Here is a 22587-nt window from a genome sequence, read left to right on the forward strand (position 1 = left end):
CACCCAACAGAGCAGACGTCGCAGGCAAATTGCTGGATAAAGTGTATGAAAGAGAAATTGAGCAGTATGTAAAAGGTCTAGAGGGTGAAATTGTTAACCTGAGTCTTGATGGGTGGAGCAATGTCCACAATGATCCTGTTGTATGTGCTTGTATGACAACAGAAGAAGGGAATGTCTTCCTTATAGAAACAATTGATACACCAGGAAATGCGCACACAGCAGAATACTTACAAGAAGTAGGAGTAAAAGCTGTGTAGCGGGGTGGTTACCCGCTCCTGCCCTGAGGGGTTTAAAACAGCCCTAGAGGAGGGCTGTGGAAGGGCAAGACGCCTGGGCTGATTGGGAGGAAGCAGCCGCAGCTGGGCCACGCCCTAATCAGGGCCCAGCTGGCCCTATAAAGGCTGGCAGCCAGGAGCAAGGACACAGTCTCTCTCTGCGCTCAGAGAGAGAAGGGCCTGGTTGCAAGAAGCTAGAAACTGGGTACATGAGTGGAGCAGGGCTGGGGAAAGGCAGAGGAGCTGGGGAGCTCCAGCCTGGAAAGCCCCAGGCTGCGGCCTAGCATTGGGCTAAAAGGTACTGGGGGTTGCAGAGGGCAACCCAGGGTTAGGCAAAGGCAGCAGGTCCAAACCAGCCTTGCCAGTGATGAGTAGGCTGATACTGCAGTCTGCCCCAGGGCCTGGGGCTAGACGATGACTGGTAGTAGGCTTATACTGAGGCAAGGTCGGGAATAGTGGGTGGGGGTTCCCCAGGAAGGGGAGACCCTAAGACTGAGGGGTTACTGCTAGGGAGCAACACCCCAGGTACAAGGGCACAAGGTCCGGGAGGGACATGGGGGCCAGAGGACAGGCGGATCACCGGCCTGCAGAGGGCACTCCGGAGCTGGAATGAGCTAATTCCCAGAAGTCACCAGCAGGAGGTGCCGCAGGGGTGGGTCCACTCCTCTACAAGCTATAACAAACTGGGGGGGTGGGTGGGGGGGGGGGAAAAGAGAGAGAATTCAAGAGTTTAGTATGCAACTTGGTCACAGACAATGTATCCAAGATTAGAAGAAATTTAGAAGAGAGCGAAGAGAATCCCAAGCTAATAACATACGGTTGCAGTGGTCATTTGATGCACCTCTTAGCCAAAGACTTCAGACTTCCAGAAATAAAAGCTAATGTTGCTGTAATTGCAAAATACTTCCATAACAACCACTATGCAGAAGCTGCTCTGAAAAAAAAGTGGGAGGAACCAAGCTAACTCTCTCTGCGATGGAACTCATTAGTGGACTGTTTTGAGCACTATATCAAGAACGGGCCTAATCTGATGACTGTGAACAAAACTGAAAAAAAAATAGATGGCACTGTCACAGCCAAAGTTCTTAACATTGGGCTTACGAGAAATGTTGAACACATGCTGAGTACCGTGAAGCCTATTTCTGTAGCCTTGAACAAAATGCAGGAAAAGAGCTGTTTTATTGCTAACGCCGTTGAAATTTGGAAGGAACTGAGTGAGAGCATAAAAAGATAAATATACAATGAGAGAGTTAAATTACAAGCATTAAAAAAAAAAAAAAAAAAAAAAAAAAAAAAGGGACAAGCACTATCTCCAGCTGATTTTCTTGCAAATATTCTCAATACTCAGTACCCAGGGTCAAACCTTAACTGCTGAAGAAGAGGAGTTGGCTATGACATGGACATCCAGCAATCATCCCTCCATAATGCCAACTATAATAAACTTCAGAGCTAAGGGTGAACCATTCAAGAAATATATCTTTGCTGATGATTTTTTTAAGGAAAAAGTCACACCAGTGAACTGGTGGAAGTCACTTAAGCACTTTGATTCAGAGACTGTTGAAGTGATAACAGGGCCGGCTCTAGGCACCAGGCACCCAAGCACATGCTTGGGGCGGCACCTGGTAAGGGGCGGCGGGGGGAGCGCGGCGCGGCATTCCGCGGGGGGAGGGCGGTGCTCCGGCGGCGCGGTGCTGGGGGGGCGGGCTCCGGTTGCGCAGGGCTCGGCGAGGGGGGCGGCGTGGGCGCGGCGCCGGAAGGGGGTTCCGGCGGCGCTCGGCGGCGGCCTCTGGCAGCGTGGGGCTCGGCGCTGGGGGGCAGCGCGGGGCTTGGCGCTCGGGGAGGGGTGCGGCGTGGGTACGGCGCTGGAGGGAGGTTCCGGCGGCACTTGGCAGGGGCGGGCTCCGGCGGCGGGGGGCGTCGCAGGGCTCGGCGCTGGGGGGGGGGGGGGGTCCAGCGGCACTCGGCGCAGGGGGGGATGGGCTCCGGCGCGCGGCGGGGGGGGGGTCCGGCGGCGCTCGGCTGGGGGGGGCGGCGCAGCCCGGCGCTCGGTGGGAGGCCTGGGGGGGCGGCGCTTTTTGCTTGGGGCAGCAAAAAAGCTAGAGCCGGCCCTGAGTGATAATCACTTAACAGCAGTAGCTTCTTCTGCCGGTGTAGAAAGAATATTTTCTTCCTTTGGACTAATTCATTCCAAATTGAGAAATCGTTTGGGACCCGAAAAAGCAGGAAAGCTTGTTTTTCTTTTCCAGATTATGAACAAACAGGAAAATGAAGGTGAAGACGACTGAGTTATTTTAAGTTTTTCATGTTGACCTGGCTGACAGTCAATTTAACTTTTGGGTTTTTTTTTTTGTTTTTTTTTTTTAAATCATTTAACTATCTTAGTTAAAAACAATTAACATAAACAATCCTGATTTTAAAAAACTTGAATGCTTAACTAAATTCAAAAATTCATATGCTTGTTTTGTTAAAATATTATGTTTGCTGTTGAAGAAAAAAATCCAGAATACATCACGTTGTTGATTTAGTTAAATAAAACAATTTAAATGTCTGTCTGGTGATGTTCTCCTCCTAATACAGCATGGCAAGAAAATCCTCCAAATATTTACGATTAACCTGTTGAACTGGAGATAGTTCACCTGCCAATGACTTCATAATATCTCTTTCAATTATCTTTGATAAATGAAATAACCGAACAATCATTCATTTTTTGATATAGCTGTAAAACTAATCTGAAAAATTTTCAAAATAAATCACTTTAAAAAATATATAGCGTGTACCTTCTAAAAATGAAAATGAAACCTACATCTAACTGAGTTGTTAGAAATCCCTGCAAGCTGCATGGGGGCTTTTTAAAAACACCATACTAGAGGCCCAACTTAAATGCATACCCCAAATTAAGAAACACGGTAAAAAAACTAAAAAAGAGCCACCGTGGCTTAACCACCATGTAAAAGAAACAGTAAGAGATAAAAAGACTTCCTTTAAAAAAAGTGGAAGTCAAATCCTAGCGAGGTAAATAGAAAGGAGCATAAAAACTGCCAAATTAAGTATAAAAATGTAAAAAGAAAAGCCAAAGAAGAGTTTGAAGAACGGCTAGCCAAAAACTCAAAAAGGTAATAACAAAATGTTTTTTAAGTACATCAGAAGCAGGAAGCCTGCTAAACAACCAGTAGGGCCCCTCGATGATAGAGATACAAAAGGAGCGCTTAAAGAGGATAAAGTCATTGCGGAGAAACTAAACGAATTCTTTGCTTCAGTCTTCATGGCTGAGGATGTTAGGGAGATTCCCAAACCTGAACCAGCTTTTGTAGGTGACAAATCTGAGGAACTGTCACAGATTGAAGTGTCACGAGAGGAGGTTTTGGAATTAATTGATAAACTTAACATTAAACAAGTCACTGGGACCAGATGGCATTCACCCAAGAGTTCTGAAAGAACTCAAATGTGAAATTACCGAACTATTAACTAGGGTTTGTAACCTGTTCTTTAAATCTGCTTCTGTACCCAACGACTGGAAGATAGCTAAATGTAACACCAATATTTAAAAAGGGCTCTAGAGGTGATCCCGGCAATTACAGACTGGTAAGTCTAACATCGGTACCGGGCAAATTAGTTGAAACAATAGTAAAGAATAAAATTGTCAGACACATAGAAGAACATAAGTTGTTGGGCAAAAGTCAACATGGTTTCTCTAAAGGGAAATCGTGTCTCACTAATCTATTAGAGTTCTTTGAAGGGGTCAACAAAGATGTGGACAAGGGGGGATCCAGTGGACTTGGTGTACTTAGATTTCCAGAAAGCCTTTGACAAGGTCCCTCTCCAAAGGCTCTTATGTAAATTAAGTTGTCATGGGATAAAAGGGAAGGTCCTTTCATGGACTAAGAACTGGTTAAAAGACAGGGAACAAAGGGTAGGAATTAATGGTAAATTCTCAGAATGGAGAGGGGTAACTAGTGGTGTTCCCCAAGGGTCAGTCCTAGGACCAATCCTATTCAACTTATTCATAAATGATCTGGAGAAAGTGGTAAAAAGTAAGGTGGCAAAGTTTGCAGATGATACTAAACTGCTCAAGATCGTTAAGACCAAAGCAGACTGTGAAGAACTTCAAAAAGATCTCACAAAACTAAGTGATTGGGCAACAAAATGGCAAATGAAATTTAATGTGGATAAATGTAAAGTAATGCACATTGGAAAAAATAACCCCAACTATACATACAATATGATGGGGGCTAATTTAGCTACAACAAATCAGGAAAAAGATCTTGGAGTCATCGTGGATAGTTCTCTGAAGATGTCCACGCAGTGTGCAGAGGCGGTCAAAAAAGCAAACCGGATGTTAGGAATCATTAAAAAGGGGATAGAGAATAAGACGGAGAATATATTATTGCCCTTATATAAATAGATGGTACGCCCACATCTTGAATACTGCATACAGATGTGGTCTCCTCATCTCAAAAAAGATATACTGGCACTAGAAAAGGTTCACAGAAGGGCAACTAAAATGATTAGCAGTTTGGAGAGGGTCCCATACGAGGAGCGATTAAAGAGGCTAGGACTTTTCAGCTTGGAAAAGAGGAGACTAAGGGGGGATATGATAGAGGTATATAAAATAATGAGTTATGGGGAGAAAGTAGATAAGGAAAAGTTACTTATTCCCATAATACAAGAACTAGGGGTCACCAAATGAAATTAATAGGCAGCAGGTTTAAAACAAATAAAAGGAAGTTCTTCTTCACACAGCGCACAGTCAACTTATGGAACTCCTTACCTGAGGAGGTTGTGAAGGCTAGGACTGTAACAGCATTTAAAAGAGAACTGGATAAATTCATGGAGGTTAAGTCCATTAATGGCTATTAGCCACGATGGGTAAGGAATGGTGTCCCTAGCCTCTGTTTGTCAGAGAGTGGAGATGGACGGCAGGAGAGAGATCACTTGATCGTTACCTGTTAGGTTCACTCCCTCTGGGGCACCTGGCATTGGCCACTGTCGATAGACAGGATATTGGGCTAGATGGACCTTTGGTCTGACCCAGTACAGCCATTCTTATGTTCTTATGCACATATTAAGATCAACCAAAAGGAAAAGTGGAACAGTATTAACACTGGTTCTTAGTAAAACCTGGGCAACTCTCATTGCGCCTATTCTCATATTGTTAAAGAAATAACTAACTCCAAATCTCCTGTAGTTAAAATGATGAACTGAGTAATGGGGATCCCCCCCACCAATGATTCAGAGCTCAACTGGATTTTGACAGACTAATAAGTCTTTTTAAAATTAACCTTATGATTAACTAAAAAACCCTTTTTAAAAAAGCAAAAAAACCCTACTTCCTGGAAGCTACAACTTTCCAGCTAGCAAACTGGAAGTACAACAGTTAGGGGAGCATAGTCTTTGTACTGAAAGCACTGGATTATTAATGCTGATTTTTGGCAAGTTTTCATACATATTTTACAAGATGTAGTTTTAGGGGCTGCTTCTTTAATTTGAAGACAGTTTTCAGAAGAAAATGAGAAATTCTGTACCTCTGATTTGTATTCCTCCCCTTCCTCTTCAATCTAGAATTCTCAAACCAAACCATTAAATCAGATCATCCCTCCTCCCACCCTACAGCCCGACCTCAGCAATGGACTTCACCTTGAGGGAGCACTCTGGTTTGTAGCAGCAGGGAAGTGGGACAGATCAGAAATGCACCATATTTAGAAAAAAAAAAGGGTGGTCATTTCCATCTTAAATTCCTCATGCCATCTGGTACTAATATAAAGAAATTAAAGTTAACAAAAAGATACATTAATCTGAAAAAATTTAAATGTTATACTGAAGTTTACTTAATCACTGTTTTAGAGACAGTGCATTATGTCAATGTGGGCAGCCACAAACTATGACACATTGTTGAGGATTGCTAAATGACAATTTCCTGAAGGTCTTCATGCCTTAAACATCATCGATAAGAACTTGGCTTGGCTCGACAGGATTGCATACACCAAACAAACAAACATAATCACTAATATCTAACATGTAGTGACTACACATGCTTCACTCAAACACACACATTTCAAAGAAGAATAAAAGTTTCCATTTTAATTTTTTTTTTTAAACTTCTTGCCTACCAGCATAACAATGGCATTTCAGATACATCCACAACAATTGAAAATGGGAGAGATTAAATAAATTTGTTTCACATACATATATAACGGTAGAAAAATATAAAAAAAAATGTGTACGTTTAAAGTGTAACAGGCTGTTATTCTAACTCAATACCAGGGTATTCTTGGTGATGCCTTTCTGCCCCCTTGACCACTAATATCCTTTTACAGTTACCTACACATTCCTGCTAGTACCAAGTAAGTTTTGCCCAATAAAATATGGGCCTGACAGGTAATCTGGGTAGAGCTGATAGCTGCAGTCTAAAAAACATTTGAAAAGTTTTACCTTTAAGCTGGCCCAGTGCTGTGGTGCCATACAAGAGACTAAGGTTCAGGATCAGACTAACGATTCGCACATCCTGGGGCAGTGGAGGCTGGACACATAGTTGAGGAAGGAAGAGACGGCCAGCCCAACCCCTCACACAGCATCCCTTTCTGGTTAATCCATGGAGTGACAATGACATTGATTTGCCTCATCCTGCCAGTTAATGGCAAGGCACTGCATTGATGGCTCCTAGAAATGGATAGGAGTGATTGGGAATAAAAGGGGGGGGAAAAAGGGGGCCAGGATGAAGAAACGAGTAAAACCCAGAATCTCTCACCATCTCATTGTCATACCTTACACTGTATGTACACTGTAATATCATAACTACATGGGGAATGTAAGAACTAGAAATAAAAATAAAATGGTTAATGAGAAGGAAATTTGCTACCCATTTTAACAACTTATGCAGATATCTAAGAATTTAAATTTTGTTTCCTAAAACAAAAATTCAATACTAGAAACTACAGCAAGCAGGTATTGTAGAACCTGCTTAGTTCATAACCCTGTAGCAAGAGATAAATGTATTAATTACAATCAACATTTTATATTCTGGCACATGTAGAGTTCACCTTTTCATTATACCAAGAGTATGTTCACAGTTTGCTTTGTATTTAAAATTGTTTGTGTTTAAATAAAGTTTGCATTACTCACCAAACAATGCCCTGAGCCCCAGATCCTATGGGCTTCAATTGTTGGTACCGTTTTAGTACAGTGAATGTGGAATCTGCGACTTGAACACCGTAAAACTGACTATCACATTTACTGTCACTCATGTTGCAGTGTCATGTAGTTTTTTCCCCCAAGGACCTGGCAGTTTTCAAGATCTTTAAACACAAAAAGAGATATTGAACAATTGTTTATTCTAAACAGGAAAATTCATTAAAATCTTTTCAATATTTTCTGTATAACAATTTTTCAATACATATACCATTTATTACATGATTTTTTTCATCAGGAATTATTATTAGTGCTTTGGTTTATTATTAATACATAATGTACACATATGCAAGATGGCAAAAATAAATGGACTCTTCACAGATTTAAACAAATTAGGCATTCTTTATCCAGTTACCAGTTCTTGTAAAATAAGATACACAGAAATCTTTATGGATGAAATCACTGCTAAATAGAGCAACTGTTTCCTTCATAACCCCAAGAAGCAACTTTCTTTTACTGATTCAAACGGCAGAATTTAACATTCCATGGGACTGTGATTTAACCAGCAACCTTTAAGGGGGAGAATGTAAAACCTACTGTATTTTCTGGCGTATAAGACTACTTTTTAACCCAGGAAAATCTTCTCAAAAGTCGGGGGTCGTCTTATACGCCGGGTGTCGTCTTATAGGGCGGGTGCTGAAACTTCCGAGCCGGACTGGAGAATCTGCGGTCGCCGCATATGGTGGGGGGAGCTCAAAAACGGCCGCGGCCGCATCCCCGCCCGATGACGAGGTGAGGGGGCGCCTCACCGGGAAGGTGTAAGTGAAGGGCGGAGCAAGCTGCAGGCGTCCGGGACGCCCGGGGTATGGAAAAAAGAGAGAGAGCGGCGCTGTGCCCAGAAAAACACGCCTCTTTCACCCGTCTGGCCCGCCCTTGTATCCTATTACCGTACCTCCTTCTCTGCCTCTCAGATCTTGCAAAATTACCATATTGAAATCAAATCTGATGTTTTTTTAATTTTTTTTTGGTGTGCGTTGGAAGAGGGGTAGTCTTATACGGCGAGTATATCCCAAACTCTATATTTTAACTGGAAAAGTTGGGGGTCGTCTTATACGCCCAGTCGTCTTATACGCCGGAAAATACGGTATATCTGGAGTTGTTATGCTATTACTATTGTATGTGACTGCAATCTCATGGCAATATTCAACATTTCTTTGTGCATTTCAAGAGCAGATAACAGGCATGGAGGTCAGTAGCACAAAAGGGAAGAGCACAGTGAGTGGCCTGGCAAGCAATGGGAAAAGCCATGATAACAGGCAGAAACAGAATTGCAAAAAGACATAAAAGTGTGTTCAAGGAGTTTGAAATTTATGCAGAAAGACGCACAGAGCCAATAAAGGGACTCAAGAGAAGGGATGAGATGATCAGAGCAATAATGGTAGATGTATATCTTAACTTTAGTAAAGTTTTTGATACTGTCTCGCATGACCTTCTCATAAGCAAACTAGGAAAATACAACCTAGATGGAGCTGCTATAGGGTGGGTGCATAACTGGTTGGAAAAGTGTTCCCAGAGAGTAGTTATCAGTGGTTCACAGTCATGTTGGAAGGGCATAACGAGTGGGGTCCCACGGGGATCAGTTCTGGGTCCGGTTCTGGTCAATATCTTCATTAATGATTTAGATAATGGCATAGAGAGTACACTTATAAAGTTTGCAGACAGTACCAAGCTGAGAGGGGTTGCAAGTGATTTGGAGGACAGGATTTCCTTTAAGATAAAATTTGAAGGGGGGAAAAAAAGCAACAACTTTTGGCTTTTCAGGTTTGGTTCTTTGACTGTGATCAATACCACAAGGCCCTACTTTTTGCAAGATTCAAGACTGCAGATACTTAATGTTCTAATAAAAACTTTACCATGGTCAATGAGCTATTAAAAAAATCACATTATGTAGATCTACAAATCCTGGAGTTTCCTTCAAAAAAGATTAAGATCTCCTACTCCTTTCACCCATCTTTCTACAAAAGAGAAATTCCATGCATGTTCAGTTGTGAATAAAATATTGAGAAATTCCAAGAGCTAAACTAGAAATAAATCTATAACCATATAAATCATGGAAAGAAGCCCCACATGTGAAATACAACTAATTTCAAGTACCAATACTAAATTAATCAAGTTACAAGGGAAGACAGCCAAAACATACCACTTTAAAAATAAAGAGAAGATTTTCACAATAAAAAAAACATTTACCAGACAGTACCTCACCAGCCATTTCAAATTTGGTTCATACAGCATCCATGAGAGTCTATAATAAGATGTAAATACACTATACAGACTATTTCTACACTATGTAGACTATGCTGGCATAGCTACATTGACATAGCATAATGGTGTATGTAGATGCAGCCTACACAGTGTAGGAACACCACCTCCCTGAGCAATGGCAGCTGTGTTGACAGAAGCGTTCTTCCATCAACCCTACCTGCATCTACACTGGAAGTTAGCGTCAGCATAGGTATGTCAGTCAGGCATGTGAAAACACACACTCCTGACCAACGTAGTTATGTTGACCCAACTTTTAAGAATAGGACAGGCCTGTGCAATGTTGACTACTTCAAAGTAGCAGTCCCAAGGACTGCTTTCTGTGCTTGCTAACTAACAACATTCTAAAGATAACTGTAGTTTGTCAAAAAACGTTCTCTAAACTCGCATGTTGTTACCTATTGTCTCGGCTGTTTCATTTACTAAACTGATGAGTTAAAGATTGATGTGATACATTCAGAAGGCTATTTTCTTTTGGACATTTTAAGAAATTCTGTTCAGTGGCACAGGTATATAGTTAAAGAATTACCAGTTGGGTTTGAACGATTGTTTTTCTAAGAAATGTGATAAATACATTGAAACCCAGGGTATATAATTTTTGCTGGTTTTGATATTTTCATTTGTCTGTCTGTGATGTGATAACTTTTGAACGCAGCATCTGATCAATTCCACTAGAGGATACACTGAGACCAATTAGCTTCAGCTACTGTCTACAGATTAAAGAACCCAGCAGATGACAGCCATAAAAATCTTCCAGCATAACATCATTCATTTTAGCTCTGTCCCAATAGATTTTAAAATGTTGGCCGCCTGAATGACTTATCCCCCAGATGGAAAGAAACAATACTGGTGGTGGAGAAGGTGCAAACAGGGTGAGCACACAGAGCTCCTTACATGGAAGAGGAGAATGAAGGACCTGGCATGGAGGGGAAGGGGGAAATAGAGGGCATACAAAGCCCCTGGCATATGGTGGAGAGGGAAATGGGAGACAATGGGCAGGGACACAGGGATCATACAGAGTACTGGCAAGGGAGGGGGAGGGAAGAAGGGAGGCACGCTGAGGTCTTGGTAGGCAGACCCAAGTATGGGAGTAGGAGGAATATGGGGCACAATAACCCCTGGTGTAGGGGGGAGCGGTGGGGGGGGGGGCAAAATGTCCCTGAAATGAGGAAGAGGATAGAAGGGGTGCAGGGAGTCCCTGAAATAGAGGGGGACAGGACGGGAACACACAAAGAGCTTGTGTAGGGAATGGAGTGATGCAAAGAACCCCTAGTGTGTCAGTGAGCTTAGCCCACCAAAGCAACAAAGTGTGCGACCCTGTAGAACAGGCCTAATAGGATTTAAAGAGTTGTTCAAGAGAGTACCTGATTACATCCAGGTACTGCAAGAATACTAAACTTTATTTAAATAAAGAGGAGAAATAGCCTAACTTTACAAAAAAGTTATAAAGAGAGACTCATAATGAGCCATAAAGAGAATTATTGATAAATTCAGAATTTTTGAACAATCCTCCCTCTTCCAAAGCTCTTTCAGACATCCGAGTCACCCCAGTGAGTTCTGAGAACTCTGTAAAGCAGAGTTCCAATTTTTCCTATATTTTAATTTTCAGAGCATTCGTTTTATATTTTGTTTTATGGGATAGGATTAAGACAATCTTCGTCACACTTTCAAATTGAGGAGGCATAGCTGAAAGAATACAAACTATGAAGTGGGAATTTTTTTAAACTACATAATGGGGAGCATTAGATTAGTAGTCAAAACTTTAAAATATCATCACCATAGTATCCAAGCATATAACATAATTGCTGCCCTAACATTAAGCAGTTTATTGCTGTTCTCTCCATCATTCCTTCCCCTATTATGTCCTCAGCCCCCCACCCCTTGAGGAGTCCCCTCTCTTTCTTATTCTCTCTGAGCAAGGGTCGCCACATGGGTAGTTAGTGTGCAGCAAGCAGGTTTGCTGTAGATGTACACTCCATTTTGCCATGCCCTGAATCTCTGCATAGACAAGTCCTGCAGACCAGAGGAAAGGCAAGCTTTTAAATATCACCCACCCCATCCCCGATCTTCAGCATTTGAGCTTAATGGGTGGCAGAACTGTGGTCAGCAACTGAGTAGAACTGAGGTGAGCAAAGTGATCACTGGACAAGGAGAAGGTTAAACCCCAAAGTAAAGTAAAGATCACAGCTACTTGTCCTAATTGCAGCAACTGTCTGGGTAACTGGGATGGGACCATTTCCCAGCACACTATAAGAAGGCTATGACAGGGGGAAAAGGGTCCACAGTTTGCAGCTATTAGGAGCCAGACTCTCCTTAGGCCTTATCTTCACTAGGAAAAAAAAAGGTCCTTACTCCTGGGGGCATTCTGCACCAAAAAGTTAAAAATTCTGCACACAATATTTTAAAATTCTGCAAATTTATTTCAAAATACCTGGCAACAAGTTTGTCTGTAACTATACAGATACACACAAAAAATTCCCCCAGGAGTAGAGAGTTAAAGAAACCCCTATGACAACCCAGTTCCTGTTTCTCTGCCCCCACTCCCCCCCCGAGCCCAGCCAGGTGGCCAGACACCCACAACTCCTACCCCTCAGAGCCCAGCCATGGCCCTCCAACCAATACACCCAAATCCCCTCCCCCCCAAAGCCCAGCCACAGGGTTCCCCTTGCCCAGATACCCGCATCCCCTCCCCCCCCAGAGCCCAGCCACAGGGCCCCTCCAGCCCAGATATCTGCACACCCTCCCCCACAGATCCCAGCCGCGGGGCTCCCCGGCTCAGATAACCGCACCCTCTCCCCCCCAGAGCCCAGCCATGGCCCCCCACAGCCCAGACACCTGCCTTCCCCTTCCCCAAGAGCCCAGGGATCCAGAAAGAGAAACAGCCTGATGCACCACCCTCTCCTGCCCTAAGGGCATGCTGGGAACTGCAGCTGCCAGGAACCCTCTAACTCCCTCTCCCTCCCCCCAGAAGTGACTTCTATGTGGAGTTGAGCTCTGCTGGGTCCAGTGGCCCCTAGTGGCAGCTAGCAGCACTGCAGCCCATTTCTGTGGAGGGGGGGGGGGGGGGGGGGAGGAAATTCTGCACACATGTTAATTTCTGCAAAATTCTGCATTCCACAGTGGCACAGAATTCCCCCAGGAGTAAAAGGTGTATTGATAACTAGAGGTAAATTTCTAGTAGAGAAAAGGCAGTTTGTAGTTTTCATACAAATCAGTAGGTGAAGTTAGAGTCTAGGCTTGCCCACAGGCTTCAACTCAACATGCTAACTCATGTGAAGAATACAAACTGCCTTGTCTTTACCAGGGTTTTACCTTGAGCTAGCTAACTTGAGTTAAGAACACTTTTTTCTGATAGCATTAAAGATGAAGCATTAAAGGAAGGAGGAAGCTACACGCTCAAAAAGCATTTTGACAGAATTTGACTGTATAAAACTATCCTAAAATTAAGCTGATTTAGAAGCCAGGATAAACGTTCTCTGAACTCCAGACTGTTGGAAACTGGTTTGATTAGGGTTCAAGACCACCAACTTTGTCAGTCAACTCGATTTCTTGACTCTCAGGTACCAGTCTCTTAACTGACAATAGTTTATTTGACCTATCATATACGTCATGGGTATACAAAGCATATTCCGTACATCCTGACAGTAGACCAGTATCAGTAGGCCCAACACTGGTATGGAAAGTAAAGGACTCCACTGGAATTTAGCATCACATTCAATTTCAAAAACAGAAGTTTTCAGTTACTGGTGTCCTCATTTTATTTAGTGAAACCATTATGATCAATATAGAAACAGAAAACTAAGGTATTCATACTATGAAAGATGGACAGTGATGACAATCTCACCAACATCTTCATAAACTGACATCTCTTGAATCAATATTATGTACTACTAATTTAAAAGGATTATACAAAAGTGAGAAATATGCACATGGTGCATAAAAAAGCAGCTTACATACACTGGGTGGTCCAATCTGAAAGTTATTTTGTTTTCCAACTAGTTGCAACCACGAGAAAAGTTCCAGATCCACAAGGCTAATATTGCATGTCAGATGCAGTAAACTTGTGAATACATTTTAGCTTACATGCACTATTTAAAGTGTAATTACAGTCAGGAGAGTGACTATTCAAAAGTGGCATGTTCTTACTAAACAGACCCATTCTCTGTATATCTTCAAGTCACATCTGCTTATTTCAGAGACATACCAAGTTACTACTGTTAGTATTTCACTCTAAATACAGGTCTGGAGAAAGGGACTTCAACAAAAATATAAACATCAATTTTGTAGAAGAATCTTTATTGCTGGCAATGAAGGGCAAAGAATCTCAAGGAGCATAACTTGATTTTTAAATCCCAGGTTGAGATTCTAATACTGGTAGTTAGGATAAAATTTGTAAGTTTATAAAATGAAAAGATGAAGTCACAGAAACAAGATATGGAAAGTTTCAGTGTCACTTTTTTGTTTTTAACTATCATTTTTTGTACCATAAATGCACTTAAACCTAGCGTGTACCTTACTGGTAGGTCAGTGGTCCCCAACCTGCTCTGCCCCTAGCTCTACTCCAGCCCAGGCCCAGATACCAGCTCCCGGCCATGGCTCCGGCTCCATTCCCAACCGCAGCCCCCCCAGTTCCAGCCCTGCCCGTGGCTCTGCTCCCGGCTGCTGTCCCAGCTTCAGCCCCCGCTCCCCCGCAGCCCCTCTCCCACCCTGCTCCTGGCTGCAGTTCCAGCCCCACTCATAGCCGCAGTTCCGCTCGTGGCACACCAGCCGCAGGCCCGCTCCCAGACTGGCTGCAGACCCGCTCCTGGCCCCAATCATGACTCTGAACACTCTGGAATGTTAGACTTTTTAGGATAATCAGTTTTTAACCTAATAACCTTGATAGTGAATTTAGATCTTGAAAAGATCTCAGTAAGTTGAGACAGCATCTTAGTTCTGAAGGTAAAGTTCTGTCACAGCTGGTATATATTGTATAGCAATAGATCAGACCACACTAGATGATTATAATGATCCCTTCTATAGTGTTGAAATCTATTCAGCTGAACTACTATTGAAATGTAGTAGTTAAGACAGTTACTAACAAAACAGACATAATGTACATAAAATACAAGAAACCAATAATTGTCAAGCAGTTAGAATGAAATGGTATACACTCCTAGAGATTAAAAGTGTCTTCAGATTAGACGTTTGGCAACTAAAGCTTCTAGACCGGGGTCGGCAAACTTTTTGGCCTGAGGGCCACATTGGGTTTCCAAAACTGCATGGAGGGCCAGTTAGCAGAGGCTGTGCCTCCCCAAACAGTCAGGAATGGCCTGCCCCCGCCCCCTATCCGATCCTTCCTGCTTCTCGCCCCCTGACGGCCCACCCGGGACTCCTGCCCCATCCACCTCCCCCCCTGTTCCCTGTCCCTTGACAGCCCCTGGAATCCCCACCACCCCATCTAACCCCTTCTCTCATTCCTGACTGCCCCCAGGGGACTCCTGCCCCATTCAACCCCCGTTCCCCACCCTCTGACCACCCCAACCCCTATCCACACCCCCGCCCCGAGCACCACCCTGAACTCCTCTGCCCTCTATCCAACCCCCCCTGCTCCCTGCCCCATTACTGCGCTGCCTGGAGCACCAGTGGCTGGCGGTGCTACAGCTGCGCCACCCAGAGCACCAGGATAGGCAGCTGCACCGCCCGGCAGGAGCCAGCCACACCACCGTGCGGCTCATAGCACCAGATCAGGCTGCAGCTGCACTGTCCCAGGAGCTCGCAGCCCCGCTGTACAGAGCATTGCACCGGCAGTAGAGTGAGCTGAGGCTGTGGGGGAGGCGGAACAGTGGGAGTGGGGCCGAGGGCTAGCCTCCTGGGGCAGGAGCTCAGGGGCCAGAAAGGAAGGTCCCGCGGGCCAGATGTGGACCATGGGCCATAGTTTACCCACCTCTGTTCTAGACTGCTGCAGTGATTGTACTCATTCTCCAAGCAAAAGGCTAGTCAACAGCTACCTCTAAAGCACATTTTAGCAGTACAACCAGTGACAAGCTTCCCAGGGCTGTTTTTCAATACCACAGATTATGCTGCCACATAGTGATTTAACAGATTTAAAGAGAGTATCTTTAAAAAAAAAAAAAAACCATCTTTTTAGGTTGTGAAATTATTCTGGTTCAGCAAACAGAAAGCTAAAGTCATGTTGCTAGGTCAATTTTTAATCACATTTTTACACTTTGAGCAACACTGCCCATTGATGTGGGATGACACCTTTTTCCAGATCAGTCATACTCAATATATGCTGCTCATCAAGGGGCTTTTATACCGATTTAATATTCCAGAAACGCAGACTGGCGCCCAGACACTAGTATACCAGTTGCCCCGAGAAGACGGGCTCCTTTTAGAACAGGGGGCCCATGCACATAAGCAAGACAACGAGACCAACATCTCAGTGCCGGGAACAGTCCTTAAGTGCCCGACCTGTCACTGAGCAATAAGCGCTGCTCGGGTTCTCCGGGGAAGCCTATTGACAATGAATTTCCCATAGAGTTTATTACACCCGGGGGGTGGGGGGTGGGAATTCCTTCCCCGCACGCTGCAGTCCAGCTACTAACGCCCCCCCGGCGGCACGAGGCTGAGCGCCCCCGAGGCGGGCGGGCGGGCATCCACCTGAGACGGTTTCTGCTGCAGCAGGACGGAGGATGCGAACCGAGGGCAGGAGCTCGCGACCGGCGGGGCTGGGCTCTGACAGACTGCGGCACCGGGGGGGGGGGGGCGTTTGGCGAAAACACAGCCCCGGCCCTCTGCGGGGCAGCTCCAGGGGCACCGCCTCGGGCCGAGCCCCAGCGACAGCCCGCCGGGCAAAGCGGGGGAGGAGGGGCAACCGGGAAAGTTTCCGGCGACAGCTTCGCGCTCAGGGGAGCGGCTCGGCCAGCCGGACCCGCACGGGGTGGCGGGCTCAAGTCCCCACACCACTGGCCCCCGGGCCTGGAGACTCGCCCCTCCCCCCCCATTCCGCCCGGCTACAGAAACCGCCCGGCCGCAGTTTCCCCTTTTCCCGCCTCCCGCTGCCCTCTCCTCCTCCCTTCCCTCCCTCACCGTCTGCTCCTGCGGCTCGGCGCTTGGGTCCCGCGGTAGCGGCTTCACTCCTCCACCTCCCAAGGCCTCCCTCGCCACAATGGCCTCTCGTCGCGGCCCCCTCACGGGCCGCGCCAGGTCCGGACCCGCTGACGAGCAGCCACACTGCCCAATCAGCGCTCAGTGCCTGCCGGCCACAGCCAATCAGCGTGTGGAGGCGGGACCCGCTAGCCACTACATAAGGAAGAAGAGGCGTAGGGGGCTGCTGCAGTAGAGGCGGGGAGGTTGTGGGGTTGGTTAGCCTCAGTTATCTCGCTGCCGCCCCGTGCTGATGTCATCAATCCATGTTATACTGTCATCCTCATTGTGATGTAATCAGTGTGATACCACCTCACCCCACACTGCCATCATGAGAGGCTGGACCCCCTCACTTCAGGGTAAAGCACCATTGTCAGGGCAGTGATGTCAACCCTTTGCCACAAACTGCCATGGTGCCATGACGTGAAGTCATGGCAGACCCTTCTATTCCCACACGATGATGCCATCCCCTCCTGTCAGGATGTCACTTGGTGCTCATTGCATCACAACATGCTGTGGTCACTTTCCATCCATGTTTTTAGGAGATAGTGGTGGGATGTGATCACTCTGCCACTGTAGAGCCTCTCCAGTTAATTCTGTAACCAGGGCCAGCTCCAGGCACCAGCGAAGGAAGCAGGTGCTTGGGGCGGCCAATGGAAAGGGGCGGCACGTCCGGGTACTCGGCGGCGGGTTCCTCAGTACCTCTCTTCCTCTTTGAGCTGCCGCCAAAGTGCCACCAAAAGGAAGGGGGGGGCGAAGGATCCGCCACCGAATTGCTACTGAAGAATGAAGCGGCATGATTAAGTTACCGCCGAAGTGCTGCCAATCGGCTTTATTTTTTTTATTGCTTCATCACTTGGGGCAGCAAAAAAGCTGGAGCCGGCCCTGTTTGTAACACATGGCAGCCATATTTAGTTACCACAGAAAAAGGGGAGGAGGTCAGCCCTGCCCCTATTAAAAGAATTATGAATAGATGTTGTAAGTTGTATCATTGGTGTAGAATGCCACATTATGTATTTATTGTAAGCAATGACTGAGCATTGAAAGCAAAGTAAGTGAGGGGAATATTTAGGCCTCTCTTCCCTCCCCCCCAACAAAAATCTACATCACAAGCCTGCTCTTCCCTCCCCACCTCACCTTTAAGATTGCTTGCTTTTTAGAACAGCTACTGACCAAAAGGAAAAAAATTCTTGACACAATCTACCCTTAATGGGTGGTGTCTCCTTAGTGATCATTTCCACCTCTGCCTAGTCTCCCCTTACTGTAATTTGAAAAACCATTTTAAACACCTGAATTAATGTGACTAGTTGTCAACTTGCCTTAATACTGCACCTTTTTGCAATATAAGAAAGCTAGCTGCTCAATAAACATAAGAGGTCCTTTCCACCACCTGCCAAAAAAATTCTGTTCTCAACAGATGCCATTGGCATCCATGCCTTTAAAAAAAAAAAAAAAAAAAAAAAAAGGTACAGTGAAAGTCAAAGAGTTTTGAAAAGTAAAACAAACCCTGCTTAAGAACAATTTATAAGAAACTACTACAAGAAGTAGAGGGGTAGCCGTGTTTGTCGCTTTTAAGTCTGGATCTGTAAAAAGTGACAAAACAGTCCTATGGCACCTTATAGACTAACAGATGTATTGGAGCATAAGCTTTCATGGGTAAATACCCACTTCATCAGACATCAGACTACAACAAGCTATTGTACCACTATCAAGCCATTAAAATGTGTAAGTATTAAAACATCTCTATTTAAAAGCAACCCTACAGGGAGATGTCTTGTATGATATACAAAAATATTTTCTTGACAAGAATGTACATGAGCCATTAAAATCCCAATCAAGAACTTGAATTAAGGTAATTCTTGAATGTTCTGATGTGACAACCCATTTGATAGAGTACTTCACTCTTACAATTACCACATTCCCTTGAGATTTAGAATAGCTCAATAGCGCTACTCCACAACTATGTTTACATAATGTTAAAAGGTGAAATGCAAAATTTTTTGCAAATATGTATAGTTTAAGACAGGGTGGATTCGATTTAAGTCACTAGTCAGGAAGACTTGATTTAATCATGGTTTTCTACATAAAAGTGCATTCTTGTTGGTTGTTATAACCTTAATACATATTTTTTGCAACTCAGATAGATGTAGGTCTCATTTTTAGAAGGTACACACTATACATTTTAAACTGATTTATTTTGAAAACTTTTCAGATTAGTTTTACAGCTATATCAGAAAATGAATGATTGTTTGGTTATTTCAATTACCAAAGGTAACTGAAGTAGATATTTATGAAGTCATTGGGAGGTGAACTCTCTCTAATTCGAAAGGTTAATCATCAATAGATAGAGGAGTTTTTTGCTGTATTAGGAGGCAAACATCACCAGACAGACATTTAAATTGTTTTATTTAACTAAAACAATAATGTTAAGTATTCTGGATTTTTTCCCCCTCCCCAACAGCAAACGTATACTATTTTAACAAAACAAGCCTATGTCCCTCGCTTCTCATATTTATCTCCAGACTTCTTCTCCTTATCCAAATCTATTCCGCCCCCAACAATCTTCTATTCACTGAACTTTTTGAAACTTTGCAGTTTTAGAGAGTTAAGAGATTGACTGTCTGTACCCAAATTTGCAGAAGGACAATAGAGTTGAGGGCTGTTATTTCTCATCTCTATAATTTTTTTTTTTTTTTAAACCTGTTACCTCTGGAGACACAAAACCAGTTTGAGAACTGAAAAACTAAGCATCTCTGATGGTATCTTCTATACTGAGCACTGAGTCCCATTGGGTAGATAGAAAGATTAACCTAAATAATCTATACAGAAGCCTGTGGAACCCCCTAAAATTGGGTCCCTAATCCATGATCTATTGGAAATCATTTACAAAGCTTTTCTTAAACATTACATGAATATATTGTCTCATACTGTAGAATTAGAATTTATAATCCCTATTCCATGATGAGATATCTTTGAGCTATAATAGATCTTAGTTTTTTCCTCAAAAAGCATTTTATTAAAAAAAAAAAAAAAAAAAAAGATGATAGATTTTTACCACCCTGGTTTAAGATTAGAAATGATTAAAAGATTAGGTACAACTTTCTATATTACCAAAAAAAAAATCTCAATTTTTCATATTTGCTATAAGAAAGTTTAACTACAGATATAGTGCACTATAAATGGATTCTACTGTACACTGCCTATTTTAAAGAGATATTTCACAATATCTGAAAATTAGGTCATCCTTCAAAGCTGGATTTCTGGATTCTATCAATGAGACTACATGGGATAGGATTTGTCGTAGATATTAACATGCTTCAGTGTAGAAGCTGATCAGCAGCTGGGCTTGACTTCCCATGATATAGTATTGCAGTTATCCAACTGTACAGAACAAAGGGGAGTATTTGATAACAGGACATTTGAGGAGACACTGAGAATTTCTGTACCAAAACAGAACAGTGTTCCTGTGTGATATGATACCCAAACATCAAGGAGGATTTTCTTGCACCCTGTGTAGTTTTCAGGATCTGTGATGCCTGCTCAAGAAAAAAAAAGTATTCCAAGATTCTTGCCAATAGGGAAAGCTGGAAACCAACTCTTACACCAAGGTTTGGTTGATCCTAGCTTAAAGATGTACATAACAGTTTGTTGGCACTGGAAATTTTTGAAAGGTTTTAAGCTACAAATGCAAGTGAGATTTTTTTCTTCACATGAAAGGCATAAATGTTATGACCATAAATAGTAAAAATGGCTTCCTGTTTAAAATTGTGGGAAATGTCTAACTCAGCCATATCAAAGGAGGACAATACAAACAGCTGGTAGTTCAAATGAGAATATAATATTTAGTTTCCTTTGAGGGCTACAACATATCTGCACCCAAAGATTGATAAGCACTTTAGAAAAGCTCATAGATTCCAAGACCAGAAGAGACCATTGTGATGATCTAGTCTGGCCTGTATAACATGGGCCATAGAATGTCCCTCACATAATTCCTGGAGCTTCTCTTTAAAATCAAGATTGGATGTTTTTCTAACATTGTCAGCAATGGAGAATCCACCATGACCCATGGTAAATTGTTCCAATGGTTAATTACCTTCACTGTCAAAAACATATGCCAGTATTTCCAGTATGAATTTGTGTAGCTTCAACTTTGAGCCATTGGATCATTTGAGCCAGTGCCAAATAGAGGTAAAAATAACCTCTCTACTCCTACTCTACTTATCAGAGGACACAGAGCTGGACCGTATTTTTGTACAAGTTAATTACTGCAAATAGTTACACAGCTAAAGTAAGCGTATGTACATCCAAGGAAATAATTCAACTTGGATTGAAGCCTCTATTGTGCTAAGTATTGTACATACATACAGTAAGAGTCTGCAGTCTAACTAGGCAAGACACACAAAGGGTAAAATGGGCATAATTTTTCCTAACAAGGCACTGAAGCAGAGAGAGATTAGGTGACTTGTCCCATGCCACACAAAGCCTGGAGTGTAGTTTAACCCAGATTTTGAAATCCTGTCCATGGTCTTAAGCACAAGACTATTCTCTAAAAATGAAGCCTTGGACAACACTTTATTCATTTTTCATTCTTGCAAAAAAAGTAGTGATTGTTTTAATATTCTGATTTTTCAAAGATTGCAGATAAAATTTTCTTAAAGCTGGAAAAGCAGATATTGTACTGAAGAGTAGTTACTGTATATTCATTTGTTTCTTTCATCACCAGTTTGGAAGGGGAAAGAATCAGGTAAAAAGACTTCACACACACGAGAAGAGTTTACATTCTCTATTTTCTTTAATTGCATAGGAATTTGATTGTACAATCTTTTAACAGAAGCATTGTAACCCACTTGAAAATATCCAGTTCCCTTATTTTGTTGCACAGTACATTCCATGCATATGAAGGTGGAACTGCACATGAATCAAACTGTTGATCTGATTTAGGTAAACTTTTAGTTAAATAAATCTGAAGGAGTCTTTGGGAATTTTCAGCCACAGAAGAGGGGTGGGGAAAAAGATGATTAACAAAGAAATATTAGGTGCAGTGGAAAGCATCCAGAAAAGCTAGGAGAAAAAAGGGTGAGGAAGGGAAACCCTCAAAGGCCACAGATTTCCAGTTCAAAGATAAAAATTTTAAAAAGTGACTCTGTACACAAATAAATGTTACATGCTCAGAATTTATATTCTGGGCATTACCAATGCTACAGATAAGCAACATACTAAAAACAAATAATTTAAAAAGCTATACAATTGTACTTATAAATACTTTGTCTTTAAAACTAGTTAAGTAGTGTTGGCCAAAAATGTTCACAGTTACTCTGACCAGAGCTGTATATATTATATATATTGCACAGTAGTAAAAAAAGTTCATTCATTATACCTGTGTAAACAATGATTTCTCTTCTTTGGCAATTTTTAGGATTTAGCGGAACAACATTTGCCATAAGCAAAAGCACTTGGGTACAAGGCACATCAAAAGCTTTTAAAACAAGTTAAAAACGGTCCCCAAAACTTTCCAGTTAATGGTATCATTCCACTTAACGTCATATAACCATCAATTAAAAACAGGAGTAAAATTTAGAACTTTGGTGGGGGGAAAAATACATATATCACATTGTGGGTTGTTTATTCCACAGTCACAGATTTGGCCAGATTTCTTGGAAAGTCCACCTGGAATGAACAACAGATTTTCAGAATATGGTAGTTAAAGCAAATCTTCTACATTTGTTGAATTAATTCAATT

General features: G+C 43.0%; 2 protein-coding genes across 12 annotated transcripts in view; both read right to left on the reverse strand.

The window, feature by feature from the left end:
* Window positions 1–16944, reverse strand: part of MAPK9 (mitogen-activated protein kinase 9) — a 58033-nt gene extending 41089 nt beyond the window's left edge. For 6 of the 8 annotated variants that reach the window (XR_508523.4, XR_010589926.1, XR_010589925.1 and 3 more), the window contains exons 1-2: window positions 16791–16933; window positions 7395–7567 (exon numbers count right to left, since the gene is read on the reverse strand). Coding sequence is in view for 4 of the 8 variants with exons in the window: in XM_005295865.5 (XP_005295922.1) it covers window positions 7395–7516 (122 nt within the window). In the remaining 4 variants the exon portion in view is untranslated. Of the gene's footprint in view, window positions 1–7394; window positions 7568–16790 lie in introns of all 8 variants that reach the window. The other 2 variants (XM_065555085.1, XM_008166439.4) reach the window with 2 other exon arrangements.
* Window positions 16945–21620: 4676 nt separating this feature from the next.
* The window catches only part of GFPT2 (glutamine-fructose-6-phosphate transaminase 2), a 42736-nt gene continuing 41769 nt past the window's right edge, over window positions 21621–22587 (reverse strand). For all 4 annotated transcript variants that reach the window (XM_065555086.1, XM_065555087.1, XM_008166440.4 and 1 more), the window contains one exon: window positions 21621–22514. In XM_065555086.1, coding sequence (XP_065411158.1) covers window positions 22470–22514 — 45 coding nt within the window. In that variant the 3' untranslated portion in view covers window positions 21621–22469. The remainder of the gene's footprint in view (window positions 22515–22587) is intronic.

Source organism: Chrysemys picta, chromosome 8 (assembly GCF_011386835.1).
Source record: "Chrysemys picta bellii isolate R12L10 chromosome 8, ASM1138683v2, whole genome shotgun sequence".
In the NCBI taxonomy this organism is placed as follows: domain Eukaryota; kingdom Metazoa; phylum Chordata; order Testudines; family Emydidae; genus Chrysemys; species Chrysemys picta.